We start from the raw sequence: 22,044 nt of genomic DNA on the forward strand, positions 1-22,044 counted from the left end.
CTCTATAAACAGGAGCAGCTACCAGGACCCAGGATTTTTTCCTTCTTGAACCTGACAATGTCACCAATGTGAGGCAGATTGGGAGTTAGTGTACAAAATAAAATAATTTAAGAGCAAGTATGCCTAGAAAGGCTGGAGAAAATGGCAAAGTGGCAATGATTAGATACATAGAGGGACCACTATTTAAAGCTGCAGCACAGGATGGATCAGGGGTTGACCAGCAGCTAGATTTTGGTGTAAAGCCTTTGCAGCGGTCGATCAATAGAAGCTGAGTGACATTACCCACCAAACACCCTTCTGTATGGTCTCACTGCGAGAGAGGGGCTCTGGGAGCAGGAGGAATGCTCACTTTGCCCCCAACAAACCTCCCCAGTGCTTTTATGCTGACTGGTATCAGCTAGCCTGAGTATTGCTGCCCATCTCTTCAAGCATTTTATTTCCAGAAAATAGGCGTGCATTTTCACTCTCAGTAGTTCCTTTGCACACCAGCAGCTGAGAAGAGTTACCTGTAGTACATACAGGTTACATAGGTGACTGGGGGTGCAAAACACAGTGGACAGAGGAGCAGCTGAAGAGCTGACCCTGCAGCCACGGGTGTGAGGAAAAACCTTTAAATGTAACCAACAGACTTTTCCTATGTACAGTGTGTTCAACCACACAATCTGCAATGACTCACAGCAAGTTAAACAGAGTTGCATCTCTTTCAAGTCCTGCAATGACAACATAAGCGTGACCTCAACAAAAATGAAGAGAAACTGTTTTCTACTACAAATTTGGGAGGGCGTGGGGGGGAAAAATATCTCTGCAAAGGAATGAGTAATTTAGCATTAGTAACATTTGGAAATAATGAATCAACTCATACAATCCAAGATTTGTGCATTTAATAAAAGTGGTAATTTTACTACCACAAGTTTTTTTGTCACTAGTACGGCAAAGATAACAGACACAAACAACTGATAAAATTTTTTTTTATTATTCACTTTTGAATTCTTTTACACTTTCCTGATTATTTTGTGTAAGGTGAAACTAGAACTGTTTAAAAGACATACACAAATCTAGTACATCAATAACCAGGTATTTCTTTTTGCTATACTATTCTCACAACCACGTGTGTGCTAGGCAATATAACCGTCACAGAAGCAAACTTTAGGCAGAATACTGGTCAGTAAAAACAAAGCGAAGAGCTACCAGATATACAGACAGGCTCGGTTCCACATTCACTACTGCATTTATCAAGCGCCAAGTATTAACTGCACAATTTGTTCAGCTAGTAGAGGGGAGTTTTAAAATCAGTGCATGAAATTCTCTTCAGCAGACAGATGGACAGACAAACAGATGGATCCTATACCTAAGTGGAATGTGAAGGCAGGGGGATGATACCGCGAGACTGATAGGTGACTATTCCTAATCTTTTCCACTGCATTATTCACGCAACTCTTATTAGGTTTTATTTAATGGGACATGTTTGAAACATAACTAGGTGAGGGCGTTTGGAGCTCAAATATTACAAGCACTACAAATGTGTAGGTCTGCATTCCAGTACAATAAAGGGGAAATCCTGAATATTTGAGCCAGATCCTGGTACTACCAAGAAGAGCTGAAGACTGCAACAGCACCAGCAGCTCTCAAACATCCAACAAGGAAACCTGTCCTCAAGCAGACTCGGGTCTGCCCACCATCCCGACATCACCCATCATCAAGGAAAGGGCGACACGTACGTTGGAATCCAAAATTGTTTTAATGGAGTTCAAACAGGCAAGAGGGTCAAGGGTGAACTGAGTCCAATGGGATAAAAATTTCTATAAAGTGAACTTAAAGATGGCTCAGTGGATTTACTTAAGAAGTTTTCAGGATAAATTCAAAATGGTAATACCATGGAGATTTCGATTCAGCTAGGATCAAAGTAATGCAAAAGTGGCAGATCACTTCATGGTATCATCCAAACTAATAAGGCCATTCAAAAAATTGAATCTTCTCCTATTGCAAGTCCATGGTAGTGAACCAAGAATTCTCACTACTGAAGAATATCTAAGGTATAATTAGGTACGTTATTGCTGTGGGAAGGGGCCTAGTCATGCATGGTGTATGAGCATGAAAGCACTTCTAGAAGTGAAATCCCAGTTATCTGCCAGTGTAAAGAATTTGGAAATCAAGCTGCTAACTCTGCCATTACCCTCCTCCCCCAAACAAACCCCATCCCCAGAAAGACAGGATTGACAAAGTGAGCTTTTGACTGAAAGCGGTGCCTCAGACTTGGTTATAAACATCTGCAGTGTGCCTGGAAAACTAATTCATAGCAGTGTTACTAACTGGAATGCCATACATCAGATTGTTTTCCTTCCATGCCCCAGTGTGACAATAGAATCTCTATAACTTTCTGTACAACTTTACAAGAGAATTGTACTTCGACTATTTTGGTGCCAAATTAAGCTCGCCAGAGTTACATAATTGATGTCTACTTTTCTACCAATAAGAGTTTTGTAAAGTCAATTGCAATCACAAAACCCATTATCACAGTGTTCAGTTAAAAATATAAACACGGTAATCATAACTGTAAATGTTCATAATAGGAAAGTTCGGAATGCCATTATAATAACCGACCTCCGCTTTAAGTACACAAAACACCAACCAACCGTTTTTACCCCACAGACAGTTTTTGCTACGTTGAGGTTGTGAAAGTCGATGTACTATTCTTTTTGCTTGTCGCACAAAGGGATATATGTGTAGGATAAAGGGTGACATTGAACATATAGTGAAGCGTGACAGCCATTAGTTCTCTCCCTCCCCAGCGTCCCCTTCATCTCCCTGGTTTTCCGACGTCCATAGCTGTAAGAAAACACAAACACATGCTTATACTGAAGTACGCAGTTAGTGACAATTGCCAGGAAAGGGAAGACAGCACAGTTAGCAGTAGCTGTGCATTTTTCTCAGCTAAGAGCAATAATACAGAACTGAACTTAACAGTAAAGCTAAAGAATAATGAACTAGAAAACTGGCAAAGGATTACTAGTAAAAACCCAGCAAAAGTTTGCAAGCTCGACACAAAGACAAGGGGCTGTTGAGAACTGACAAACTGGACTTTCAGTTACAAAAAAGCTTGTTACAGTGGTAACAAGTGCTTTCTGGTGTAAACAAGCAAGTCTAACTGGTCTGGTTACAAAAAGCACTGCAGCTAAGATAGGCAGCTAATGCCTCAAGAGAGGCTTTTAACAGCACACAACTACCCAAGTCTTCAGATGTGGAGTCTTAGTGGAGTCCAGCAGCCCGAAGCAGCAACAGCGCAGCAGCTCGCCCCGCAGTACTTACAGTGAGGTTGTCCCTAAGCAGCTGCATGATGAGGGTACTGTCTTTGTACGACTCTTCATTCAGTGTGTCCAGCTCTGCTATCGCTTCATCAAATGCCTAAAAATATGCAAGACAGCACTGTCACACTGCTCTCTGAATTCACTTCTGCTTACACAGAGCTTACAAATTTGCCACGTGACTACTCAAATTCTGTGACGAAAGCTTCCAGTATTTTTCTTTTCCACCAAGAGAAGAAGTGTAAAGTGAGCACTAGACAACCAGTGGAAAACAGAGGTCCTCAGGGGGTTCCAGATGAAAGCCCAGAACGACTTTACTACTGTGGCAATACCAAGCACTGAAGAGGCAAACACGCTCTCCGTCACGCTGAAGAATGATTCACACAGCTTGAAGTCAGGCTTAACAACAACATAAGTAACACTTTCATTAAAAATGAAGGCCTCACTGGTCTAAATTGGCAATAAAAGACAAAGGTACCATTAAATAGATATATGTATTACACATGAGTAAGTAGGAAAGAAAATGGAAGACGGGTTTTTTGATGGTGGGGTGGAAGGTCTTGGATTTCTTTTCAAAACAGCACAGGACATCAGGTATGTTCCACTAGAGATTAATAAAGCTGCTCTTCCTACCACTCTCTTACACATGAAAGCCCAGGCTGCAAGTCCAAGAGCCGTGAGTAAGTGCTATTTCTTCATCTGGGTTTCAAACAGATGGAAGCGTATTAACTGAAAAAGCAGGAACAGCAGCTTTGCACAACAAAACATTACTTGTTACACAGTATTACTGAAGTGCATATTAAGAACGCAAAGGTTCAGCTAATGCCATATAATTCAAGCTACTATCAGATAATGTTCATAGATGCCAAAAGCTCCATTTAGAAGGCTCTAATTATATTTTAAGGAGAAGGTTAAGACAAAAATGACTGTTTGGCAGAACCCACCACAAAAGCTCTTCTTGGTGGCTGGAGAGAGAAGCGCACACACACGCAGATACACAAGGACATTTAGGGCTATGACTGTATGCACAAAGATGGCACTTCGTGTATTTGCTAAGTGCTCAAATTCAAGTAAATATTTCACTTTAGAAGTGCTAAATTAATCCAAGTGCTTTCAAATTTCACACAAGCTCATTCTAAGAGAATTACATGGCCATAAGAAGAGGCGCTTTGTCTTGCCATTCACTCAATCAACTGCAGTAGCAAATTAACTTTATTTAAAGCCAAGCTAAGTTAACTAATTTAGCTGAAAATACACGAAGGTGATAATAGTTTAAAGATGAGAGCATTTTTAAAGAATTTTATATGAAAAAGCATAATTATCTACAAAGTCTTACTGCAACCATGTAACTATCTTCTTAGCCTTGACAAAAATTGGTAATGCCCAGAGTCTGCTTACCGTCTTTGCCAGGTTACAGGCTTTCTCAGGAGAATTTAGTATCTCATAGTAGAAGACAGAGAAATTTAGAGCCAAACCAAGTCGAATGGGGTGTGTTGGCTGCATCTCTTTCTTGCTAATTTCAAACGCCTCCTGGTAAGCTTGCTGAGAGTTTGCTACTGTTGCTGCAAGAAGTAATTGCAATCATATTAATGCACAGGACATCACTGTACTTCACGGGGGAAGATATTATATTCTTGGTCTGGACTATTGTGCCACCAGAAATCAATAAAATTATATATGCACAGACGCTTCTTTCAATGTTTTTAGACGTAAAGTCCTACCACTGGCTGACCTATTAAGGTAGAAATATCTGGTCAGATAAAGCTTTGATATACAGAAATTAAGTTCAATATTTTAAGAGACTTAAAATGGAATTTACTCAAAATAAATTCCAACCAATCTGAATGCACACAAGCTCTAAGTCAAAGTGTACTGTGATTAAACACTCACTTCCAGCCCAGCTGAAGAGTAGTAGTTCTGAGTAATAAATCCAGACAAAACCATATGGGAAAGAAGAGGTATATAAACTACCTGTTTAAACTGAAGGAACCATTTAGCAGGTAGGTCATGAACTTTATATTTCAGTTTGGGGTTTCAGAGGAAAGATGACAGTCTCTTCCTGGCTCATGGGTAACAATAAGCTCCAGAATGGTGTCAAACCAAGTTTGCAAGATACGGACGACATCAGACACTCACCAGGAATTCCGGCACAGTTCAGCGTTGCGTTAACATTTCCATTTCAGGATTAATTGGCTTAGGACCCAGTAACCCAATATCCCATATTTGCATGCAGAAAGCTTGCAAATGGTGAAGACTTGCAAGCTAAACTCGTAGTTTAAACAAGAGATGATGGGAACAAAGCATTTTCCATGAGAAAAAAACACATTCTCCAGGAAAAGGATTTTATACTGCCAAATATGCTTGAAAATCAGTTACTGAGGTCAGGGGCTGCAAGCGGAATTCAAATGGTTTGATGAACGTCTGTGTCAATCACTTCTATTAATGTCAGTGAAGTCCTTTGCTAAAAGTGACTGGCACTGCACGCATCTTCAATACTACAGAGGAGTAGCAAAAAGAAAGATATACTTCATGTTAGGGGAAAAAAACCACAAGTATTTTTTATACTTGATTCTGCTCGGCCCCCAGCAGAATGAGAGATTTCATCTCTACTTACTTTGCTTATTGTCCCCAGATGCCACCTCTGAGAGGTATCTGTAGTAATCGCCTTTCATTTTCAAATAGAAGACCTTGCTTTCTGGCTGCGTGGCATTGACAATAAGGTACTTATCCAGGAGTTCCTGAGAAAGGAAACATCACCTTTTTTTTTTTCCGAGTCATAAAAATTATGTCTGAAACAGAGCATTCATCACAATGGTAAACACGAACTGTTAAAACATTAGCAATGACTGACGTATACTCATGTGTTAATCACTTTGCCTACTGTCATCTAAACTTGGAAAAAAGAGAAACTACTTTTATCCTAATCCCTGGAAAGCAGAAAACTTGCTGAGTTGAGGCTATCCACAGTTCACTCCTGCAGAACCCAATGGCCGTCAGGGCCTAAGGCTGCAAAAATTTTCCTTAAAATACACCGATTCAAACCTATGTCCATAACCAAGCTAACGCAAACCAGCAGCCTGACATTAGCACAAGTTTGGTCACTTTTGGGGCCACAAACTTGAATTACACACAGAGCAGTGAAATTATCCACAACAAACTGACTCTATCTGCAACTCTAGCTGAAAAGCTGCAGCCCATGTGCATTCAGAGAGCAACGCAAAGGCTGAGAGTACCGATAGCAACTGCTCTTGACAGATTTTTAGCAAAATGAACAGCAATAAAAAGAATCCCTCTTGTCTAAGCGAACAAAATAGTGAAACTGGTTTGGAGGAAGAAGTACACACCTTCTTCATAAAAAAACCCACAACACACTAAACAAGCCTCAGGACATCCGTGTTCATGAATGAAAGAATTCAAATGGTAGGATTTTTAGCAGGACTCACATTGGTGTCCCAGATTGAAACTCGTTTTCATGGTGACCCCTGGCCAGCAGCTACGGGTCTTCGACATTGCCCTGTTTGCTTTTTTCTTATTAACAAAAAAAAAAAAAAAGCTCTTTTTATAACAAATTCCCCAGGGAACAAACTAGATGACTTAGGAGCTAGAATTGTACCCAAGTATGTGGCCGTGCAAAATCATTCCCCTGCTAAGGTGCTGCAGTGTCTACAGCACTAGTAAGATTCCTTAAGCCTCACTGAAAAACACTGCAGCACTAACTACTGTTATTTTTGCTGTTGGATTATTACCAGAACATCATTGCAGATATCCTGCAATTCAGCCTCAATTTTCTCACGATATTCTCTTCCCATCTGCTGTTTCTTCTCATTCCTCTCTGTTTTCTGTTCAATGCTGGAAATGACACGCCAGGACGAGCGACGGGCACCAACCACGTTCTTGTAGGCAACGGAGAGTAGGTTCCTTTCTTCGTTGGACAGTTCGTGTCCCTGCTCAGTGACAGCCTTCATGGCAGCAGCCATGTCATCGTAACGCTCAGCCTGTTCAGCCAGTTTGGCTTTCTGTACCAATTCGCTTTTGTCCATGGCTCTCCTGTAATTAGTGGGGAGTAAAAACAAAGAAAAATGTCTCTTGATTGTCTGCACGATGGAAGTTAATGCTGAAGGGTGAAGCAGAACTCATAGTCAGTAGTAACTGGGAAATCTATCAACTCTAATAAAGTAATATGAAGGATTTATTTTAAAAATTTTATATGGCCTTTTGTCAGATATGTATAATTTCTATGTGTAAATGATTAATCATAACCCTGAAGATATGTAAGCATTATTCTTCAAAATGCAGCAAAATTCATACTGGCATTAAGCACAGCACATCTGTATGTTCCCTATGTAAATCTCTCCCCTTTCCTATACTGGCCACAGCTCAGCTTGGGAGACACTGCACATTCTAACCCAGACACCACCAGTTTTGGTTGGTTTTGGGTATTTTGTTTGTTTGTTTCCCCTCATTATTATACAACAGCAACTACTGAGCATTGAAGCACTGGACAGCTCCTGACACTGAAGACTTTTTGCACACTACAGGAGATGTTTCTGTGGGTTCAAATAAACCATACCTAGTAAAGCTGTAGTTATTGGCAACTATGGAAAGTACATTTAAAACTGGTGGGGTTTTTCTTGTTTGTTTGGGTTTTTTTATACATGCATCAACATATGTATAACGGACAATTCTGCACAGCTAGTGTGGCTGCAGCCTCTGGTTTTCAAAACCTTTTAAGTAACATTGATATTCACAAAAACCAAATGGGACGTGGCCCACGTGATGGTCACTACTGCAAAACTAATTGCCTACATGGAAACAACTTGTTTATAATTTCTGATAACGCAGTTTAGTAACTGAAGCCAAGAAAAACACATCACATGACCACAAGGCCCCTGAAGAGCTTAAGCAATGAAAAATGAAGTTAGTAAGGAATGTGTCAGTGAGGCAGCTCGAGTATTGCTTACTTCTACAAGACAATGCTAAGATACAGGTAACTCAGCCATTGAGCTACCAACCTTATACTCAACCACCTATGGCCAGGTTCACAAGAGAATTTAAACAAGTTTCTTTGCCTTTATCAAAGTAAGTGGCCTTCTTGTCAGCACTGAGCAATAATGTTCCTCTCCTACTCCCTAAATCCCAGTCAGGACTCTCACTGTCCAGATGAGAAGTTTTTAGGCTGAGACCTAACAGTCTAAAAACACCTTCTAAAAGAACAATATAAAGCAAACAAGAACAACAAGTTTACTTCTGTTCATTAGACAAGCATCTACAGCCCTATTATAAAGCACCAACAGGCTGAAAGCGATTGCTGCAGCCTTTTCCCTGGCTTCTGCTTTAAAGACCCCAGTCTGACAGGCTCCTGATGAAGAACATTCCGCACACACGGCTCAGTTTGTATTTCAACTATCACCCACCACACTATTACCCAGGGAAACCAGGCCCCTGTACTGAATCCTCAACCAGGGCACCAAGATGCAGACCCAAATTCCCAACATGTGTATGAGCACTTCCAGAGTTTCTTACTGAAAGGATGGAATCCTAGCTACAGAATTATTTTGAGATTAGCATATTCCATCCCTCCAGCTGAAGATACTCCACTTTAGCAAAACAACAACAACTCCACACCCAAGATACCGCATCAAACATTGTTATTTCACAGGAACACTCTTGAAGTAAACCCAGCAACCACATGTCCTACCTGCTATGGATCTGCCAGTCACACTCACTCCTGCTTGTGTTTGATCCCTTGTAGATCTAGCCTAACGCATCCATCCATGTAAGGCACCCAGTGAGGATTTGTAATGCTAAAACCAGCCTCCTGGAAAGAGACTTCTTGCAGACTTGTGAGTAAAGGTGAGCTGCAGTTCAGTCCCATTTCAAATACTGCGTTTAAACCAGTGGATTCTGGCACCTATTAAAAGGTGAGACACAGGCTTCAGATCGAAGCCTTCCACCAGACAGACTGACTGCAGGTAGCAGCGGGACACATTCTTGCAAGGTCTGATTAATTTGGCTCCATCTTCCCCAAGAGGCTTTTACCATGGGGATATGCTATATTATAACTGGCTCCTGCAGCGTTAAGAAAAGGATAGCTCCTGAGGATGGAAGGGAAAAATGGAGCTTATGATATGTATTTTTTCTCCCTACTCTGAAGTGTATCATAATATCAATGCATAACAAGCCTAAGGAAATCAGACTGTTTATCACTGAGAACCCATTCCGCTTTTCACTGTTGAGTCTATCAAACCTTGTAAACCATTCCTTTAACTCAGCACTAAATTCAGACTATGTACTTAACGCAGGAAGTAATTTGTGAGTGGCATTTCTTTGCTCACTCACTAAAATCTGAACATCAGCAAAGGACACCAAAGAATGCTTTTACATTACAAGAGCCAACTTTAAGTAACAGGACATTTAAGCAAAGCAGTTTCAGAGCCGTTCTAGTTTCCTCACAGCCTGCACAGCTTCTAGAAGCATTTCTATTGCAACTGTCTTATCTTCTCCTCTTCTTCTTATGGAATGTGATTATTATGTAGAAAAAGCCTGCTTGTTGAAGTCCAGAGGCAAGAAGCTTCAAGAGAGTTTACATTTTGCCATTGAAAGGTCAGTTTTATCTTTGATCTGCAATTTGCCAATAGTAGTCTAATTTGTAGACAAGTCATCCATGCAGAATTCTGTTTATAAACAATATAGGGTTTAGTTTAGAAATCGTGCAGTTTGTTTTATGAAGCTCACTGACATATTTATCTTTAGATGCAAGTCAGTCCATGGTAGTCAATGGGTTCATATAAGGACACATGAAGGAAATCACAGACGGAACTGCAAGGGCATAAAGACCTAGTGGATAAGAGAGATCCAAAAACCAGTTTAACATATCAATTATACAGGTGAAATACCAGCACAAACCATTAGAAAGTTGTTTCTCATCAAACAACCTTCCTCAGTAATGTAACTAATTTATGCACATCTTAAGTTCAAATGGATTACTGAAGATGGGGTTTCTCGGAATTTCACTGGCTTAGTTTTGACATAAAAATTCAGTACACAGGGGCTTGAGTTGTTTAATTCATCTTAATACCTGTACTGTTGTTAGGTTTGCTATGAAACACAAAGTATTATTCAATAACATGGATTTAAAAGAACTTAAATACAGTAAGGAAATCATTGCCCACACCAAAATATCTGTCATCAACAGTAAGCCTGCCATTACTTTGTTCACAGGGTGCTGCATACGGGAACATTTAAAATCCTTATTCAATCCTCCATTGCTTACCTTGTTAGAAGCTTGGAGAGAGCTCTGCAGAGCTATGCTGGCTTGAGCTCCAAAAGAGGGAAGTGTTTGCCAGAAGGAAAAAAGATACAAGGAAAGGAGTGATGTTTGAAAAGGCAAAGAAGCAACTCTCAAGTTATAACTGGTCCCTCTCACAGAGGAGATGAAAGCCACACTCTGCCAAGGATCAGTGTGCCACAGTCTGAAACGAGCAAAGCCTACAGCTAGAAATACTCCTAAGCCACACACAGAAGCTATCTAACAAAGGTTACCTGCAGCTAGGAGCAAAACACACACAAGTGGTGAGCAGGAGGCCAACAGGAATGATCTATTCTAGCACTAGTGACGGCACAGCCACGTTGGCAAGGGGGACAGAAGGAAGGTGGAAAAAGGAGCGGAGACATGCAGATCACAGCCACGCAGGAGTCCTGAAAGTTGCCCGTTCTATGCAGAAGATTCTCATATTAGATGCGTTAATACATTTCAAATTCTTAAGACTCTGTCTTCTTAAGAATCTGTCAAACCACAACTTAGTAGCCCTCCAAAATAAGTAGCTGTATGCTATTTACAATAAGGAACACCAACCACTAGCCAGCAGTTGCAGCCAATTAGACCAGCTGCCAGAAATTTGAATCATCCTGAATCTCATTCCAAATATGTTTTTGTTATTATTATATTTTATCTCTCTCCCATACAGATTAAGTTCTTTCAAGCTCTCTTACAAACACAGAACATCATGTATACAGGTCCTAGAAGTTACAAGTGCTCACTTCCCACCACCAGAAAATCTTTACACCTGCGTAGACAAGACTCGGAAACATATTACAAAGCAGCAAAGGTTGAGAATCAAAGGTCAGAGGCTGTAAAACATGTTAGTTTCTAACTGCCTTGCTGCTTTTAGTGGAAGATGCAGAAAGAAAGGAATGGATGGACACATGGAACTGGAGGTTTATATCTCAGTAACAGCTGAGGAGTAAAACACACAGACAGTGTTCTTCAGAAAACTGCAGGAGCTTGAGGAGAATTACATCTTACTGCTCAGCAGTTACTATATCTGCTTCATAGCTTTTATTGTTTCCAATCTCGATGAGCTGTTTAGGACAAAGCCCAAACAGATCAGAAGTAACTCTGTTTGAAGACTGCAGAAATCAAATAAACACTGACACTGAAAAAGACTTATATAACATATTGAACTGACAAGACAATACTAATAAGCCTACGTTGGCCTGGAGTCTGCTGGTTTCGATGACCTGTTCTTCTCATGCTAATTAAGTAATTGATTTCTGTGTACTGCTTTTCTCTTTATACCAAGCACTAGAATCTATCAGACAAATGCTTCCACTCTCTAACAAAATTGGTGAGAAAGCAGTGTGGTTACTGGTTTGACACACTGGTCCCTAAAGAGTTGAGATGTAGGTTAACAGACCTACACATTTCCCCATGAGAAACGGATGTAAAACCAGATTTGGTGAAATGGGATGCAATCATAGTTCAATCTTCCAACAACACGTGAACATACCTTATTTGATTTCCGGATGGGCAATTCATTCCGAAATTAACCATTCACATGAGGTAAGTAGTATTTCAAATCACAGTTCTATAATTACAGAGAGTAGGAGCTTTGGAGATACTATTTCTAAAAAAAATGGAAAACCCTTCTCCATAGTTCAGGCACACACGATGCTGATGGCATTCACTGTCAAGGACACATCGCTCCCAACAGATATTCTTTATAGGAAAGGAGTCAACTCTCTTTAAATGGAGTGCAAAGAACATTCCTTGCTTTGTTGCAGTATTACATCAGTTGTGTTTCTCTATTTCGGCTCCCTCAAAGGCTGCCACATATTGTTAAATAACTGATTAGAAAATGAACATGTCTGGTAAGACCTGAACAGCAAAATCTTCCGCAACTGACAAGAGCCTGGCTATAACAACAAGTTCAGTAAAATATACTGCAAACATAATGAGGGGGAAAAGGAAAATTACTTCATAGTTGTGATATTCTTGCTGACCTTGTGCAGCACATAACTTCAGCCTCCTCTGCATCTACTGATTAACCATACACCCCGGCCTTCAGCTCAAATCTTTATGCAAATGTTCAGATAAAATTAACGTTTTATAAAGCCATGCCTAAAACTGCTCTGGCCACCTCCTGCCCTCGTTACTTGTTGCTTCCTAAAACTGACGAATACAATTTTTTGAATACAATGACATTCACTGGTTTTCAGTCTCCATAGACAATTAGGAAATTTCTATGACAAGTACCAACAGCGTGTAGGGATATTGATATTGTACAGACTGCTTAAATTTCATAACAGTGGCCTCATTCTTAACATCATTTAAACAAGGGAGCGCAGGCTAAAAAGGACAGCACCGCCACATTCCTACAGCACTTCATGCCGGCCAGCTGCAGGTGGAGACAAGCGCGCGGTTCCAATGTACGATATACTTACATGACAACACCTTTTCGTTCCAGCAAGAAGAATTGGTTTTGGCTGGAGTCCAGGTGGAAATAGTGAGCTATCCCAAAAAATCTTCCCCCAGGCATAAGGTTCATGCCAAACAAATGTATTCATATCGCAGGTAAATCGCTTTTGTTAATAATAAACTAAGAAGATTTATTATTACCGGGTGGGGCAAAAAGTGGAGCCATATAAAAGATACACTATAATGCCTCGTCTTACTAGGATACCAGAGGGATTTGAGTACTAATTTTTTACCTCATTAGTCAAATCATTATTTACTTAACTCCTCCTCATCTGAGTTTATTCACATGCAGCACAAAAAGCTGCATACTGGCAAAGGCCTGCTTAGAAAAAAAAGGCTCAACATCAAAATAGCAGAGATCAGAACATGCGGTACTGAATAATGAGGTTGAGAAAACTGCACTAGGCCCATCTGTGCAATGAGTCTATCGCTTTACCAGTACCAATATACAAAATATTATACAAAGTATATTTTTGCAGTCCTTTAATATGAAGAGTGAAAAAGGCACTAGCGTTCTTACTTGTTTTCTTTTCTAGTCTCGTTTATATCTCATTATTATCTGAAAATAAAACCATGCTTTTCTTTTAATAAAGAAGTATTAACATTTCTGACTGAGGCATCCTGTAGCAGTGAACGTGTGAAGACACAAATATCCCTACTGACACCGAAGTTACAAAGCCTTACGAATGTTCCCAAACTCTCTGATATTTTTATGTAGGAATTTAGCTTTTACAGTGTTGCGCGATGTGCTTTTTGTTTTCCTGCCACTAGAGAAGTTATTTTAACTATTAATAAGGAATTTAGCTGAACCAATTTATATTACAATCTGTACATTAGATGCACTTTTGCTCCCATACACTGACACAGTGACTGTATGCCACTGACATTTGACCACAACAATTAGTATCTGATTATACATACCTCAAATGAAACCTATAGCTGTTAGTTTGGGGTTACTGCCCAGCCTTTTTGTAGACTGGGGCTGGCTTAAAACCACCTTATCTCCCTCTGGAGTCCTCTATAAATGCATCTCTATTCCCAAATCAACACAAAAAGTGGAAAACACTAAAATAATATTGTTTCCTTCTAAAGCATTTACAACATTTCTGTGATCACTTTCGTTCCTACATGAGCAGGCTCATACCAACCGGCGCAGAAACAACACCTCCCCACTCACGCTGACAGGGCCCAGGATCTCGGCCGGGCACAGGGTCCCTGCTTTGGAGAAGCGGCGAGGGCACTCCACCCCGCCCCGGGTGGGGAACGCAGCAGCCCTGGGGCAGGGGAGGGTGTGAGCAATACTGACCCCGGGGTGTGGGGGGAATCGCCGCCTTCCAGCCCGGGCCGCCTGGCCGCCGCTGGCCACTCGGTACAGGTGTGCGCGGCCTCGCCCTCCCCGCAGCAAGTGAGTCACCCGGGGCGGGGCAGGGCCGGGCGCTCGGGGGGGAGGAGGCGGCACCGCCCGCCCGGGCTCCGCGGCGGCGGCCGCAGGAGGGTCACCCCGTTACTCGGAGAGGGGAGAGGGGAGCCAGGACCCGCCGCCGCCTGCTGCGGCCTTCCCGCCCCTCCCCGCCGCGGGGCTGCGCCGGCCCAGCCGTGGGGGAAGAGCGGGCCCGGCCGGCGGGGAGGCGGGGGGCAGGCCCGGGAGGCCTCCCCCGCACGCTCCCGTGGGGCCGCAGCGGCCCAAGCCCAGCAGCGGGGGAAGGGGAGGGAGCCCGGGCGGGGCCGGCGGGGAGCGGCCCGGGACCCTCACCTGGCGGGGGCGGCGGCACCGCGGCCTGGATCCCGGCGGGCGAGGCGACTCGGAGCGCGGCGGCCGCTCGGCGCACGCACGCACGCACACACACCCTGCGGCGCTGCGGCCCCGCTTCCGGCGCCGCCGACACGCCCCTTCCGGCGCCGGGAGGGGGCACGCCACCGCCCCTCCCACCTCCCCATTGGGCCAGCGGGCGCAGCCGGCTCGCGGTTTCTATGGCGACGAGGGGGGCCGCGCCCCTTCCGCGCTCCGGCCCGCCCGCCATGGCGGAGCCGGGCACCGCGGCCTGCGCCCCTGTACCCATCCCCTGGGGCGGGCCCGGCTCCGTCGCCCGTGGCCGGGCGGAGGGAGCGCGGCGAGGCGGCGGGGAGGGAGCCTGAGGGGGCCGAGCAGCTGGCGGCCCCCGCCCGCTGCGTGGACCCACCCCGGGCTCCGGAGGAGGCAGGGCCTGGCTGTTCTGTCACACCCTGGCACCCTTCAGGCTCTTTGTCTTGTTGGAGGCCCTTTCGCACACGTAGGGCACTCCATGGTGTGTCTTTGGTCAACGCTAATCGCCATAAAGGAGTGGGGGGGGCTGGTCTGGCTGAGGAGTGCAGCAAGTTCTTGAGCAACAAGAAGACAGCATCTTATTGATTGAGCGTCTTTCTTATGAGGAAAAGCTGAGAGAGCTGGGTCTGTTCAGCCTGGAGAAGAGAAGCTGAGAGAGGGTCTTATTTATGCTGATCAATATCTCCAGGGTGGGTGTCAATAGGATGGGCCAGACTCTTTTCAGTGGTGCCCGATGACAGGACAAGGAGCAACGGGCACAGACTGACACACAGGAGGTTCCATCTGAACACAAGGAGAAACTTCTTTGCTGTGAGGTGCCGGAGCTTGGACCAGGCTGCCCAGGTAGGCTGTGGAGTCTCCTCCTCTGGAGACATTCAAACCCACCTGGACACCACCCTGTGTGATCTGCTCTAGTGACCCTGCTCGAGCAGGTGGGTTGGACTAGAAGGTCTCCAGAGGTCCTTCCCAACCCAAACCATCCCGTGATTCTGGTTTTCTTGCCATTTCTCTGGCTGAGCCCCATGATAAGGGACATCTCCACAGTGGGTGCCACTCTGTACACCATCATATACAGGTTCACAGATGCTTTGATTTGCAAATAACCTTTTAAATGCTGTTTTAATAGTGGCTCCTCACTGCAATTTAAATTGCATGTTTTCACTGAAAAGATCATTATTGGCTAGGTAAGATTTATGCAACTGCAATAAACTACATTTACTAGAGATATGGAAAGAGCATTTTTGGGGCATGAGGAAGAGTCTCGGTTGGTCTCCAAGAAGGAACTGGAGGAAAAGAGTTCAATTTTGTAACACATGTAATCTTTTTGGACAAGAAGTGACTGAACACACAACCCTCTGCTCCCAAGTCTCTAGTTTAGAGCAGCACCACAGCATTATTATTGGGGCTGAAAGGCAGTCTGGTCAGTTACAGAATCCTGGAGCCAAATTTTCGCTGATGCTTTCAGATACCATCCTGGTCCTGTCAAAGTCACTGTCAGATCCCTTTTCAGTGATGGAAGGACTTCATTAGTTTCCTGCTTAGTCTCAGTCCAAAGGTTAATTACTTCGGAAAGTCAGGAGAATTACTTGGCACCCGCGAGTTGTCTTAAGCTACAAACACTGATTCAGCTAGATCAGTTATTGTCATCTAATTTTTTGCTTTTCTAGGCAAAACTTGTTTTTTCCCCAGATCTTCTCCGTAGCCCCTATTTTTGAGGTTTCCGTCTGGGCTGTTCCCAGTGTTCTTGCTGAGACCTTGGGAGTGCTGATACTCGGCAGAGTTAACTTGTATTCAACACTCCTTTCATGTATATCCCCATATAATACTCAGTTTGTAGAAGTGTCCAGGCTTTATCTCAGGGACAGACTCAATGGACGACTAAACAAGCTCAGCACCAGCCTGCCCAGCTGTCTGGTAGAAAACACGCTGTTCTCCCGGCTTTTCCCAAAGAGACACATTTTGGGTAAAGAAGCATGAAGAAGTACAAGCGGTATTTGGCTTGAGCAGCTGGTGAGTGTTAACCCTGTGCAGGGCAGAACGGCTGCAAGGAAGGAACTCACAGGATTCTGCTCCAAAAAAAGGAGACAGCCCATGGCTGCGATGGAGTCACCTCGTTAGAGATGCGGTTCATTAGAGCTGTCAAGACTTATCTGGCTACATAATAGGCTTCACCACAAGAAGAAGCCCCTCTGCAGACAGCTGAGGTGTGCAAGGACAATTTCTTCCTGTCATTTGCAATTTCTTTCGCTACAGAGAGAGGATTTCGGTCTTCAAAATGCCTCTCTAACATTACGTTTACTTCACATCAATCGTAGTTCAAAGAAGTGGGACAACCTCGCTGTCAGAGGTGGTCTGTTGCCGGAGGATGCTGGTCTGCTCCCTGTGCCAGCAGCAGCTCTGAAGTTGTCCCCAGCAGATGGCACAAGTGATTGAGCTGCTTCCACCGCTGCTCTCCACAGCGAGGACCTGCCCTCAGGTGTCCGACTTCTTGCACAAAAAATAGCGAACCTGAGATTTGTAGCAAAATATTGTATTTAGGTTGCTCAGCTTTCGCTCAGAAATAAAATCCTGATGTGTTGCTCAATTTTTGTTATTTTTTTCTGTCATTTTTTTTGAAAGCACGAGGACTCAGACGATGTGGGTACCAGAAGCGAACAGCTGATGGCACTGCATGATCACTGTCCCTGCATCTGATGTCTCCCTGGCTGCCCAGCAGCCTTTCTCTGAATGAAAAGGAAAGGTGTTAACCCTTCCATGCTGTAGAAAAAACACTCACAAAATGTAATCATTACCTGCCAAGTGTATTTTATTTCTTGATCCTTCTGTTATGCGCATATTTTCTCTGTCCTCCATGTATGAGAGAGTACAACCTGGAGGATTCAGTTGTTCTAGAGCTGTGTCTCGGAGATCACTAAATAAAGTATGAGGTGATGGATCCCAAATGGAATTTGCGCGGTGGTTCATGACAGCTGTCACTGCTGCCCAATGGAACTGGTGGCTGGAGGTCCCTATAGTAAGAATTGGTATATTAACAATTTTGTCATTTTTTGGTGCTGCTTTGAACTGCACGTGGTGGAGATAAGAAAGAGGCTTGTAAGGAAGCAACATGGAACACAAAAAGGGAAAACAATCAGTATTTTTTTAATTAATATTTCTGCAATAAGATATTAAAAAGCCCGAAGGGAAGCATTTCTACATTTCATGTCTGTTCTGTATTTTCTCTGTACATAAACTGCATATGACATTACAGACAGCTGTGATGAAGTTAAAACTAGATTTAGGTTAGAATTAAATTTACAACCAAACTGGGATCAGGGATAAACATCTTGCATAGGACAGAATTAATATTAGCATTGTTAACTTTAATTAAAGCAGCGTGCAAAGCAAAGAGCAGCAGGTTTTCCTCATGGTCCCTGCCAGCTAAATGCTAGACTACATAATACTTTGTTTGGGCATCTTTCAGTTCTTCCTTCTGCCCAAGGAATGCAAGTGGTTTAGTACAGCTTTTCTATTAAATGCAATTTGGACCGAAGTCAAATGGCTATTTTAATTTGAAGGTGTTTAAAGGTCTGAAGGTGGCTTTAGAGAACACAGTTAAGAGCATAATTGCAAAGCAACAAAGCAACACATAAGAAGTAACTGTGGGAGCAGGAAAATATAAATGACCTAAATAGTATAAACTAGTATGATGGGAAATATGGGTAGAACAAATGTCTTGGATGGGACAGGAATTCCGCTCCAGGAATGCGATTTTGGCAGTAGTGTCCCAAACAGGGAATGCTGTTTCTGGGGAAATGCACTGAACTCTGGGTCATGAATTAAACTCAGGTAATTTATGTTTGGCTCGTAAATAGTGGCAGTGCAAAAAAACCAAGCACAAATGGAACAGAATATACTGCTGTAAATTTTGTAGCCGTTGAGACTTGTAGAGCTGTCATGTACATCTGACGCCAGGTAAAGCCTAAAATACAATTCAAGCCAAGGAACACATAGCAAGCCCTGCACAGCTGCCAACTCCACGATCCAAAGGAAATCCAGCTTCAAAGCAGCACGCTAAGAGAGGTTTGAAGAGGGAACTTCCCAAATGCCGATCTTTATTTATTAGCTGTTCTGACAAGCCCTAAAGACAGGCAAATGTCTTGATCTTTTGAAATTGCATGGCAAACGTTCATTTTATAGGAAACTCTGATCTTTAGGAAATACCAATGCCATTCCATTTCCCAATTTCTCATTCTTTTTTTCTCTTGGTATTTAATACCAGTCTGCTGGGCAGAGCTTCCAAGCTGGTGTCAGTTCCAAGGCTTGGCTGCCTGGGGCTCGCAGAGCTCCAGCTTCCTCACAATCAGCTCTCTTCCAGGTGCCCTGGAAGTGTGATTGCTGCTCGAAAAGCAGCTATGGAAGAAATATACCTCCGTGTTGTAATCAGCATTAGGTCTGTTAAAATTTTGATCATGTTTCACTCCCCAGGTCATTCTGGACCTCTTCATGGGGAGATGCAGCCACAGGAGAAAGCTCCGTTGGGCAGAAGAATGGATCCCTTTGGGATTTGATGAGATCAGTTTTGACAAGCCTGGGCCCCTTTTGGCAAATATGGGAGAAACCTCTCTCTAATCCCTTCTTTGGTATAAAGCATAGGGGAGCCTGGCATGATGTTTTCTCTGAACATCTCTGGGGAAAAGCAGCATCTTTCATGGCAATATGTATCTGTTTCAGGCCATACTTCAAAGTCCAGACTGAGTTTTTGGTGTTTGCTTTGCTGTTTTTAAACAGGAACCATGTAAAGGCCTAAAAGTCTGAAGCTTGAAGAACTACACAAGCTGCCTAGAGCTGTGAAGGGTTTCTTTATAATTAGAATAACTGCATGAAACATATAGTCTTCATCCTGTGCAAACCCTGACTTTCAAAATAGAATTTACAGCGTAGGGTGAAGTTTTATCTGCTCCTAAATAGGACAACAATTTCCTCCCTTCCTTCCTTCCTTCCTTCCTTCCTTCCTTCCTTCCTTCCTTCCTTCCTTCCTTCCTTCCTTCCTTCCTTCCTTCCTTCCTTCCTTCCTTCCTCCCTTCCTTCCTTCCTTCTTCCATTTCTGCCTCAGATCTCAAATTCTGGTGTGCAATGAATCAGTCGCAGAAGAGGAGTTGACCTTTCTTCAGCCTGCCTGTGCAAATGACTCTCAAAAACTTAATTTTTCTCAGAGAAGTCAGGGTGAGAGCTCTGAAGTAGCACGTCTCCAACTGGAATATCTGTTATTTCTTCTGCTTTGTTGTTCGAGGTGTCTTTTTCTTAATAAGCACCTGCCACTAGACGATTAATAGCTTAACAGTCCACAGCTTCCAAGGAAATGCCTACCAGCAGTCAGAGCTGGAAAATAATTCAAAGGATGGCATACGTCTGATAAAAGGATTAATAAATCACAGCACCAAGAGCTGTGAGTTCAGTTTTGTCTGACACTGGCACTAAGGATTATTTTGTATATTCAGTGCTCTTTTTGCTTTTTCTCCCAAGAAGTTCCATGTGCAGCTCTGGGATAGGCTTTCTAGAGCTTTCCCAAACAAACTGAACTAGATTTCTTCCTCATTTATATTTAAACTCTGGTTCCTTCAGCAGACTCTTATATTTGAGGTATACCGACTGGACTGGTAAACACAGAGGATATGGATTGACACCTTCTCTTACTTCCATAAGGGCAAAAGTAGAATATTTTTTCAGAATAAAAGTGTGAACAATTCCAACCTAGCTCTGCTATTCCACTTTTCTTGGAATTGTTCCGTCTGTTTCTCTGAAAATGAAAGTCTGTTTTTACTCCTGCCACCTGCTATTTCCGTATGAAAACGCTGTTTTCTTATAATGAACGTACCATTTCTCCCAAGGGCAAACTAAGGACATTTCATCACACTGATCTTCCTGAAATTTCAGTAACCAAATTCAATATGTTACTAGATTTGATCTACTTTTTTCACAAAGCTGTAAAGCCTTTCAGGGAAATCTCAGGTTCTGTCTGTGGGTATTTACAAAACAAAATGTCATCTCCCTGCTGAACTGTAAGACAGTCTGATCTGGCAAAACATGAAAGAGAATCCAAAACCAAGATTCAGTTTATCTTTGAAGTTTATCTAGTGACAAGCATTTGGAAACCAGGGTATGATTTCCAAGGACAGGCACAAGTGAAGAACGCTGTGACCAAAAATCTTCTTCATAGCAACATCTTGACGCAAGTGGATAGTTGAGGTGGCCTGAGGCTTGTCTTCTGCACAAGCCAGCTTTTTGCAGATTCGCTTGTGCTTTTGAAGAAACAATTTAAACTGCCCTTTGATTCCAAGAAAAAAGTCACTGAGGCTGATCACGGGCCTCTCAAGTTTCCTCTGCAGGATTCCCAGGCGACAATCGGGGAAAACTAACCCTCTTCTTAACATTTGCATAGATGAAAACAGGCCAGCCAGGAGTTTCATGTGCAGTCAGTTTGGTGTTGTGGGGCTGGATGCACTCGCAGGAGATGCCCAGCTGGATGCCTGAAGGCTTCAGGATGGGGCAGCGCTGGTGGATCTGCTGGGTGTCTTCTGCTGGGCTTCCAGCAGTACCTCAGGTCACCTTTTGGGAGCAGTGCAGACACAATCCTGAAATTAGAAAATATTGCCGCAGTTACATAGCTCCTTTCAGCGCTGCACCATTTCTCCTGGTAGCCTGGCAGTCCCCATGGTTGAGATATACTTGTTCCTCTGCCCAGGGTTAATAGATGTCACCAGGGATTGAAAGGGAAAGGCCACGCTGTTGCTGCATTGAAGGCTGAGCAGAAGACATAGCTGAATTATTGCTCAAATTCCCAGAAAGCCACCAATTGTCACCAGATCTCTGGCCAGGATGCTACAGCTGGTCTGAGACTTTCCATGTTCAGAAAAACACACCAGGAGTGTTGCTGCTTTTTTGACTCCTTTAGATTCTTGCCAAAAGTAAACCTGCAGGAATAAGGACAGGGGCCCATAACAGCCTGAGGCTCTCTTGAAAATCTCATCTGAGGCTTCCCTATTCGTATTAAAGATCTGCCTGGTTCTACGGAACATCTTTATTGCAGACCTGATTCATTTATCACATACTCAGAGATCAGCCAAAGGCCAGGACAGTATATGGAAACGTGTTAATGCATTTACCCTTGGATTGCCAAAACATTATCTAATTATCTATGT

The 22,044-nt window shown here is 43.2% G+C and overlaps 1 protein-coding gene across 1 annotated transcript; it reads right to left on the reverse strand.

Moving 5' to 3' along the window:
* Positions 1 to 952: 952 nt before the first annotated feature.
* YWHAB (tyrosine 3-monooxygenase/tryptophan 5-monooxygenase activation protein beta) lies at positions 953 to 14,925 on the reverse strand. Its single transcript, XM_065645859.1, has 6 exons — positions 14,813 to 14,925; positions 7,049 to 7,349; positions 5,917 to 6,040; positions 4,701 to 4,864; positions 3,307 to 3,402; positions 953 to 2,826 (listed from the first exon to the last, which is right to left on the reverse strand). Exons 2-6 carry the CDS (start codon positions 7,340 to 7,342, stop codon positions 2,770 to 2,772), a joined length of 735 nt encoding a protein of 244 aa, XP_065501931.1. The 5' UTR covers positions 7,343 to 7,349; positions 14,813 to 14,925; the 3' UTR covers positions 953 to 2,769.
* Positions 14,926 to 22,044: the final 7,119 nt, after the last annotated feature.

The sequence above is a fragment of the Caloenas nicobarica genome, chromosome 15, assembly GCF_036013445.1.
Source record: "Caloenas nicobarica isolate bCalNic1 chromosome 15, bCalNic1.hap1, whole genome shotgun sequence".
NCBI lineage: Eukaryota > Metazoa > Chordata > Aves > Columbiformes > Columbidae > Caloenas > Caloenas nicobarica.